The 7,764-nt window shown below is 51.4% G+C and overlaps 4 protein-coding genes across 4 annotated transcripts in view; all 4 read right to left on the reverse strand.

Annotated features, from left to right (window-relative positions):
* Positions 1–327: 327 nt before the first annotated feature.
* Positions 328–2,226, reverse strand: CHGG_00042 (uncharacterized protein; the record flags this gene model as incomplete). Its single annotated transcript, XM_001219262.1, has 5 exons — positions 328–339; positions 565–997; positions 1,141–1,184; positions 1,466–1,838; positions 2,213–2,226. 5 exons carry the CDS (start codon positions 2,224–2,226, stop codon positions 328–330), a joined length of 876 nt encoding a protein of 291 aa, XP_001219263.1.
* Positions 2,227–4,044: 1,818 nt separating this feature from the next.
* On the reverse strand, positions 4,045–4,701 carry CHGG_00043 (uncharacterized protein; the record flags this gene model as incomplete). The annotated part of the gene is made up of 1 exon (XM_001219263.1): positions 4,045–4,701. One exon carries the CDS (start codon positions 4,699–4,701, stop codon positions 4,045–4,047), a length of 657 nt encoding a protein of 218 aa, XP_001219264.1.
* A 439-nt stretch (positions 4,702–5,140) lies between these two features.
* Positions 5,141–6,623, reverse strand: CHGG_00044 (uncharacterized protein; the record flags this gene model as incomplete). Its single annotated transcript, XM_001219264.1, has 2 exons — positions 5,141–6,408; positions 6,515–6,623. 2 exons carry the CDS (start codon positions 6,621–6,623, stop codon positions 5,141–5,143), a joined length of 1,377 nt encoding a protein of 458 aa, XP_001219265.1.
* Positions 6,624–7,008: 385 nt separating this feature from the next.
* CHGG_00045 (uncharacterized protein) overlaps positions 7,009–7,764 on the reverse strand; it is a gene marked incomplete at both ends in the record, with an annotated part of 2,074 nt that continues 1,318 nt past the window's right edge. Inside the window, 3 exons of the mRNA XM_001219265.1 lie at positions 7,009–7,224; positions 7,287–7,330; positions 7,539–7,762. Coding sequence (XP_001219266.1) covers positions 7,009–7,224; positions 7,287–7,330; positions 7,539–7,762 — 484 coding nt within the window. The remainder of the gene's footprint in view (positions 7,225–7,286; positions 7,331–7,538; positions 7,763–7,764) is intronic.

The following is a 7,764-nucleotide window of genomic DNA, read 5'->3' on the forward strand; positions in this document are numbered from 1 at the left end:
GTTCTGGCTTTGGTGCCGGAAGTGTGTAAGTCGTGGACGAGAGTTGGTTTTGGAGGAATATCGATTCTGTGGGAAGGACGAGAAATGATGGTATGATGTGATGATGTAATATCTCCGTTACGCTCGCACAAATCAGATTAGCTTTGACGATGATGTCCTCTTTCTCCCTAAAAAAGATGTTACTCGCCTTACGTTACCCCTGAATCCCCCCCCTTTCCCCCAAACCCTCGCCAAGTCACTAAACCCTTCGGGTCTCCAATTCCACCGCTTTAGTGAACCGAGTCTTCTTAGTCACATCCATGACCACTTCCCTGTTCCGTACTTCCTTCAACAAGGCTTCTGTGATATTGGTCTTTGTCGTCTTAAATTTCCATGCCGAGATCCGTCTCTCAAACAACTCGTCGATTTCCTCCAGAGTCCGTCCTTTGAGTTCGGGTAGGCATAAAAAGAAGAAGATGCCGCAGGCGAAATTCGACCCCGCCCAAATGAAGCCGTACTTTGTCCCCTATTTAGAAAAGGCAACGTGAGCCAGGCCGTGGAGACGAGATATGGGATGACACTTACCCAGTTCATGTTCTCGGGATTGATAAAGTAGGGCGGGCAAAATCCAGTTAACCAGCCTAGAAAGTACCCGAGGCTAATGGCAGAGCCTACTGTCCAAGACCTGAGCCTTGTGCTCACCAGCTCGGTAGCCACGGGGTAACTGGCCGCCCCAACGAAAGCGTTGTAAGCAAACATGTACAGAGACGTAAAGGCGATAAGACAGTTCCGCGCAACGAGGGTGCCAGCCGATGTTGTTGCAGTGACCGCAACGATGAGCATACATAATCCCTGGGTTAGTGAGCCGATCATCATGATGCTCCGCCGGCCGACGACGTGACGCATCAGGTAGATGCCGAGGTTGACCCCGATGAAGCCCAAGCAGGATTTCAGCACCGAATACTTGAAAGCATCGTCGACGCTGAGACCTGACACCACTAGAAAGTACGTGGTGTAACTAATGAGGAACCAGGAGTCGCTTACTCCATGTTAGTCTGGTTGATTGATGTCTTGATCACGAAGAGGCATCCCCCCTTACCTTCCGGTTTGGGTTGTTGACGGTCAGCAACTAGAAAACAAATAATCTCAAGGAGAACCTACTGCAATGACTCCAAAGCAAAGCAATGTCCGGCGTAGGTTGGTCCCTGTTTGGACATTAGCAATGGCCGTTGTCAGCTTGCTTAAGCTTCGAAGAAGTGGACAGACCTCGAAACATCTCCAACGGCCCAACCGATCTGGCTAGCTTTCTCTCTTCTTCAATCCCCCTGACCATCTCAACCCATTCCAACTCAAATTGCTCTTCATTGAGCTAGTCACTTCTCAACTCTTCAAGCGCTGCTCTCCCCTGGCTCAACATCCCCTTGTTCACAAGATATCCCGGTGACTCCGGCACGAAAAAGAGCCCCACCGCCAACATGGCCGGTACAATAAACTGAATCCCCAGCGGGATCTGATACGACGACTTGTCGAGCGACTTGGACGTCGCATTGGTCACGGCCGCGCCGACAATGCTGCCAATGGTAACCCACTCGGAGAACAGTGCTACGAGCACGGCACAAAGGTGCGCAGGTGCCACCTCGGCGCAATAGATGTTGGAAAACGTGACGAGGAAGCCATTTCCAACGCCCAGGACCAGACGGCCAAGATAGAAAACGCCCCAGTTGGTGGTGCCGATTTGGATGGCGGCCCCGGCAGCGGTCAAGAGACACGCAAGCCAGAGAGCAGGTTTGCGACCAAAGAAATGGGCGAAGGCGCCCGCAAAGATGACGAGAGGAATGGCCCCAGAATTAATAAGGACCCTATCAGTTGTTGGAACGTTCTCTATTTGGCTATTATTAACAAAACTGAACGATGGTGGTTGGTTGGGTGGAAGATGAAGCTGTCTTACATCTGTTGGATTCGTCACATGGAACCTTCTTGCGGATACTTGTGTTGGAAGTTGTGGAAATTGAAACACGGATTCTCGACTGCCGATGCGCTAGTTAATGCAAAAGGGATTCCAGGGGCTGAACAAGAAGCATAAAAAGGAGGTCAGGGCGATGCCCGCCACTGAGGAAGACAGAACAATCAAATCAATTCTTTTCTCCCCGATCTTTCCGTCTGAGTGTCGTTTCCAACAACATCAATGCCGTAGCCGCCCCTGAGAGTGGGATCGGGGTAGCCGAACACTCACAGAAAGCCCGGCATGGCTTAAAGGCTGGCAAGGCATGCAGAGTCAAGGTCATACTGCATGTTTGCCACGGCAACAATGCTGCACATTGACAGGCATTTTCGGTTCGCCCAGAGTGACTTTTCTCGAGGGTGTGCTACGCCTGGCGTGGTATTCATGCTGTTCCTGCAGGACCGAGGAGAGGACAAGGTTTAGCCGTATGCTGCACGTCGATATTACTGCATAAACTACAAGTGGAGATAAAGAAGGCCAGGGTTAAAGGCGTATCCAAGAACTTATATAACTGATGCTGCATCGGGCAGCCTGCCCTCAGGGGTTGCGGGGGCTCGAGGTTTGAGCCGCCACAGTTCTTGTTAACCCCAAGAGGGGAAGTATCGGGTATCTTCTCCCTCTAGCTCCTTTTCTCTGGGCTTGTTTTAGTTTGTGAAGGTCAACCACAAAACAAGCCTTGTGCTTGTGACCTGGCCTAGGGGCATTTGGGTCCTTCCCCGCGCTCGGCAGTTGAAATACCACCGAGCCACTACTGGGCTCGGATGCTTGGTGGGTGCACCATGCCTTGAGTCTCCCATCATTCGATCCGAGGAGGGAAGCAAGATGATTGTATCACGCGTGATTAGTTCAGTCACAGCATGATGTCAGGTCGGAGACTCTGAATGATACGGTCTACGTTTCGTATTGTAACCTGCTCAGATGCATCCGTGTTTCAACAGCTTACTATATACATATATATACTCTCTTGCAATATGTTTATGTTGAACCGGAGCTCCGTATTTCATATGCTGCCGTTCCAATACCCTTTCGTTACTGAGCTCTCTGCCCCAATCTTTCAACAGAGTGGATGGAAAGACCAAACGGCCTATTTACAGGTATCTGCCGCTTCCTTTTAAACAGAACAGCTTCGACTTCATATATGCCTCTGAGGAACTAGGTATATATAGCAAAAGAAAAAGAAAAAAAAGGAGAAAAAAAAGAGAGAAAAAGAAAACTTCAAATCACTGACTGCGAGGATAGAAGGTTCCAGGAGTTCTGATAGTAATTCAGTTGAAGTCTCCTAATCTGCCCCAAGCTACTAGTATCCTCGCTCAGTCTTAGTTAATAAGAACCACCTCTAGTTTATTCAGTTTCTCGTCAACGCTCCTTATTATTAATAACTATAGCTATTACTTTTACTTCCTCTCTCACTGCTAATTGAGTGGCTCTTAGCATAATAGACTTCGGAGAAAAGAATATCACTAATATTTGTTACACATTTTATGAAGGAGAGTGCGGCAAGAAGATTGGAAGAGTAAATATATAAAGGTTATTCTAGCTCTCAAGGGCTCTCTCTTACTCCATTTTGAACAACCGTTCTTTACTTGGGCAGTTCGTTATACGCAAGACGATATATAAAGAAGTTGAAGGCTCTGAAGAGAAGAGGTTTAACTATCCTTGAAGGATACGAGTAGAGTTTAGGTTACATAATATAGAGCAAACTAAGAGTGGGATGTATTGTCCACAACTTTAACATTTAGAATGCACGTAGTTAAGAAAGCACTTTTACTAGGTCTAGGTCAAAGAGATGTCGCAAGAATTAAACGTAGTAACTGTGTTTGATTGAAGATACCTTAGCTATACCATTATATATAGCAAGGTAAGTAGCAACGTAAGTAGGCACCATGATACAGCAGATCATGAGTTTAACCAAGCCCTACCCTTCAACCCTAACCTCCAGTAACCTACACATTGTATTAGCCTTGGCACCATAGCCGCAACCCTACCTTGGAATATTAAGCCGCGACCAGACCTGCCGAGCCGTGGCATGGCCAAGCAGCAAGACACCGCCACACTGAGCGGCTCTAGTTGGCACGGGTGGTCTGTTGACCGGCAGTGCGGGTCTGCGAGCCACCACCAACGTTCTGGCGGCGGTACCGCTTAGCTTGGGCGGCAGAGGTGGTTTGTTGACCAGCAGTGCGTGTCTGTGAAGCACCGCCACCAACGTTCTGGCGGCGGTACCGCTTAGCTTGGGCGCTAGAGGTGGTTTGTTGACCAGCAGTACGTGTCTGTGAAGCACCGCCACCAATGTTCTGACGGCGGTACCGTTGAGCTTGGGCGGCAGAGGTGGTTTGTTGACCAGCAGTACGTGTCTGTGAAGCACCGCCACCAATATTCTGACGGCGGTACCGTTGAGCTTGGGCGGTAGAGGTAGTTTGTTGGCCAGCAGTACGTGTCTGTGAAGCACCGCCACCAATGTTTTGACGGCGGTACCGTTGAGCTTGGGCGGTAGAGGTAGTTTGTTGGCCAGCAGTGCGGGTTTGCGAGGCACCGCCACCGATGTTCTGACGACGGTACTTAGCTTGGGCGGAAGAGGTCGAGGTGGCGGTGACGACGGATACGCCCGACGGCAGGGTAACACCCGACGGGAGGGTGGCACCGGAGGACAGGGTGACGGTGACGTCCTGGCCGAAGCCCAGGGCGATGAGCTCGAACAAGACGAGGAAGAAGGAGCACTTCATTTTGAATTGGCGATAATTTCGTTAAGTATTTGATGTGTGGTGGGTCCCGCAAGACCCCCTTCACAGCAGTTATCACTTATAAAGACCCTCATGCCTCGCACGGTCCTCCTCAGTGACTCATAAAGTTATGTTGCCACCTTCCCGTGACCCGTGCTCACTTGACTCGGAGTTTCTCTCCATGAACCGAGCGCGTAGCTACCTTAGGTACCTGGGTACCTGGTACCTCACTCTCAACAGGATGACCATATTGCACAGGCCGACAAGCCTCAGCTTCGTCCGGTGAGGGTGGAACAGGAAATCATCTTGAGATCAACAGGTTTCGGTGAGATACATGTACATGTAGGTACGGGTTAGACTTGACAAGGGCCATGATAAAAAAAAATACCTAACAATAACATAAACAACCCCAACTCCTTCGCTCTCCCTTGACCCCGCCGGCTCAACGCGTCCTTGACTTGACCTTGACCGAGAAGTCGATAGGCCGGATATTGAACCATCCATCCTGCTTGAACTGATAATTGGGGTCGGCTGCCTCAAAGTCGAGCTCCGAAATCAGCTTCGTTATGACCACAACTAGGAATTCCCACGCCCAGTGCTTGCCGATGCACTCCCGCTTGCCGTTTCCAAACCACTTCTTCACGGCAGACGGCAGCTGCTCGTATGCCTCGCCCATCATACGCTCGGGCCGGAAAGCGAGCGGCTCCTCGAAAACAGCCGGGTCACGATTGACGCCAGCCAACACGATGATCATGGCCTGGTTGTGCGGAACCTGATACTTCCCACCCGCGAGAAGCACCGGGGACTCGTCGCCCTTCTTGGGGATAGGTTCGATGTTGAAGCCCGGGGCCGCGCACGAGAGCCGCAACGTCTCGCGGACAAGGCCTGCCACGTACTGCAGCTGGGAGACATGCTCCTGCTTAAAGGGCCCCTCGCCAACCACCGCATCAATTTCATCCCTGGCTTTGACGAGCGCGTCGGGGTTCTGGAGGAGGAAGTAGATAGCCGCGGCGATGGCACAGGGGGCGGTGCTGCTGCCGATGGGCATGCTCACAATCTCGTCGATGACTTGCGACTCAGTCAGGGCCTTGCCCGTCTCGGGGTCCTTCACGTTCAGCATGGTCCAGAGCATGTCACGCCGCTCCGAAGGATTCTCCTGCCTCTCCTTGACCAGGTCGGCAGCGAAGCCGCGCATTACCTTTGTTGCTTTCTTCAACTTGCCGTCATGGATCAACCAGTTGAGCAGCTTCGGCCTGTTCGGCCGCTTCATGGCTTCCGACGTTGCGTCCTCCATCGCCTTGATCATGGGGTGCTCAGGTCCCTCGAAACAGTTCAGCTTCTTGCCAAACAGGGTCAGCGTGTTGGCCTCGAGGTTGAGCCGGTTGAGGTCGTCCATGGGACGGGTCCGGCCACCAGACTCGAGCCCACTCCATTTCGCGATCAGGCCATCGGTGCACTGAATAACCTCGTCAAAGTGGCTCGCTACTGCGTCCGGCGTGAGCTGGGGCACCATAATACGGTGGGCAATGCCCCAGCTCTCCTCGTGATCGTAAGCCGTGAAGAGCGCGTCATGGACCGTGTAGCGGATCTCGACGATCGGTCCGCCGACGTATTTGCGGAACCGCTTTTCGTCGCAGATTTCCTCGGCCAATGCAGCGCTGGCGACGAAGACGATGCGGTGGCCAAGGACCTTGATCTGGAAAATCTCCCCTGCCGAAGGAATCATGAGTCAGCACATTGTCGCTCAAGTTCGCTGTAGGTACAAATCATGTATGCATCCATGTCCCTGACATGGATGGATCTCGACTCCACTGACCATATTTTTCAGCAAGTGTCTTCAATGACCACCAGGTGTTGCTCGGATCAACATCAAAGATGTTGCCTAGCAGAGGAACGCCGGGGGGTTGTGGGATTGGCGTTGACATGATGATTGATGACCGGGCACTTCAGGCTGGAGACGGACTTGACGGGGACTGGAGGTTTCGGAGGAAATGGTTAGACAGCAAATCCAAGCGAAAGATGGTGGGGAAGCCAGCCAAAGTCTTCTCTTAGTTGCTCGCTCCAATTTGTACGCGAGATGCTCTTTAAGAAAGTTGTTGACTGGAGAATACAAACCCAGTGGCTGGGGAAAAAAACAAAGACGACGCCGTCACACCAACCCCGAACGAGGACCCACGATCGCCGCTGCCGCCATTCCAGTCCGGTTTAGCTTGGTGACAGCTTGGAGCTGCAACTCGGCGCTATCACCAATTACCAATGGCTGGTTGTGCGTCAATGAAAGCCGTCAGCCAGTCATGAGCAGTGTTTTGTTCACTCTGGTCCCCAGGAGCTGAGACCTGCAGCAGAAGCTTTTCCCAACGCGTCAAGCAGGTGACGGCCCGATGGGCGGGTGATCGACAGACCGCGACCAATGGCGTTCTGGTGAACAACCGGCAATCTGAGCTCATCCCTGGTCGACCCCGTCTCAGCCTGGCGCCGTCTTGGCAGACAATAAAGCCAGGCTTCATACCAGGGAGTTACCGACGTCTCAACGAAGGTCCTTAGCTATACAAAGTAGGATAGAAAAAACTATAACTAGTGATCCTTACTAAAATTTGGCTCATCTTATTAGCTATTCCTCCCTTGATCCTACCTATACAGTCTCTTTTTTTTCCCCTTTTTCTTTTTTTTTTTTTTAGTTTTTTCTTTTCCTCTTTTTTTTTTGTTTTTTTCTTCATCTATAGCCCCAAACAGTCAACCCTCTACTCACCATACTTCTCAATCAGGCAGATACTGCTCAAGAAGGTCATAATAAGACCAAAGCCAATCCCTATCAGCCCCATGCGAAAATGAACACGCACCGAAAGACAATCGCCAATTCTGAACTCCATTCTTCCCCTCATCCTCACCCTCATCCTCCTCATCCTTACCCTCATCCTCCTCACCCTCACCCTCACTCTCACCCTCGTCCTCACCCTCATCCTCATTCTCCTCACCCTCACCCTCACCCTCGTCCTCACCCTCGTCCTCACCCTCATCCTCATTCTCCTCACCCTCAACCATCACCCTCACCCTCATCCTCACCCT

The sequence above is a fragment of the Chaetomium globosum genome, genomic scaffold, assembly GCF_000143365.1.
Source record: "Chaetomium globosum CBS 148.51 scaffold_1 genomic scaffold, whole genome shotgun sequence".
Taxonomy (NCBI): domain Eukaryota; kingdom Fungi; phylum Ascomycota; class Sordariomycetes; order Sordariales; family Chaetomiaceae; genus Chaetomium; species Chaetomium globosum.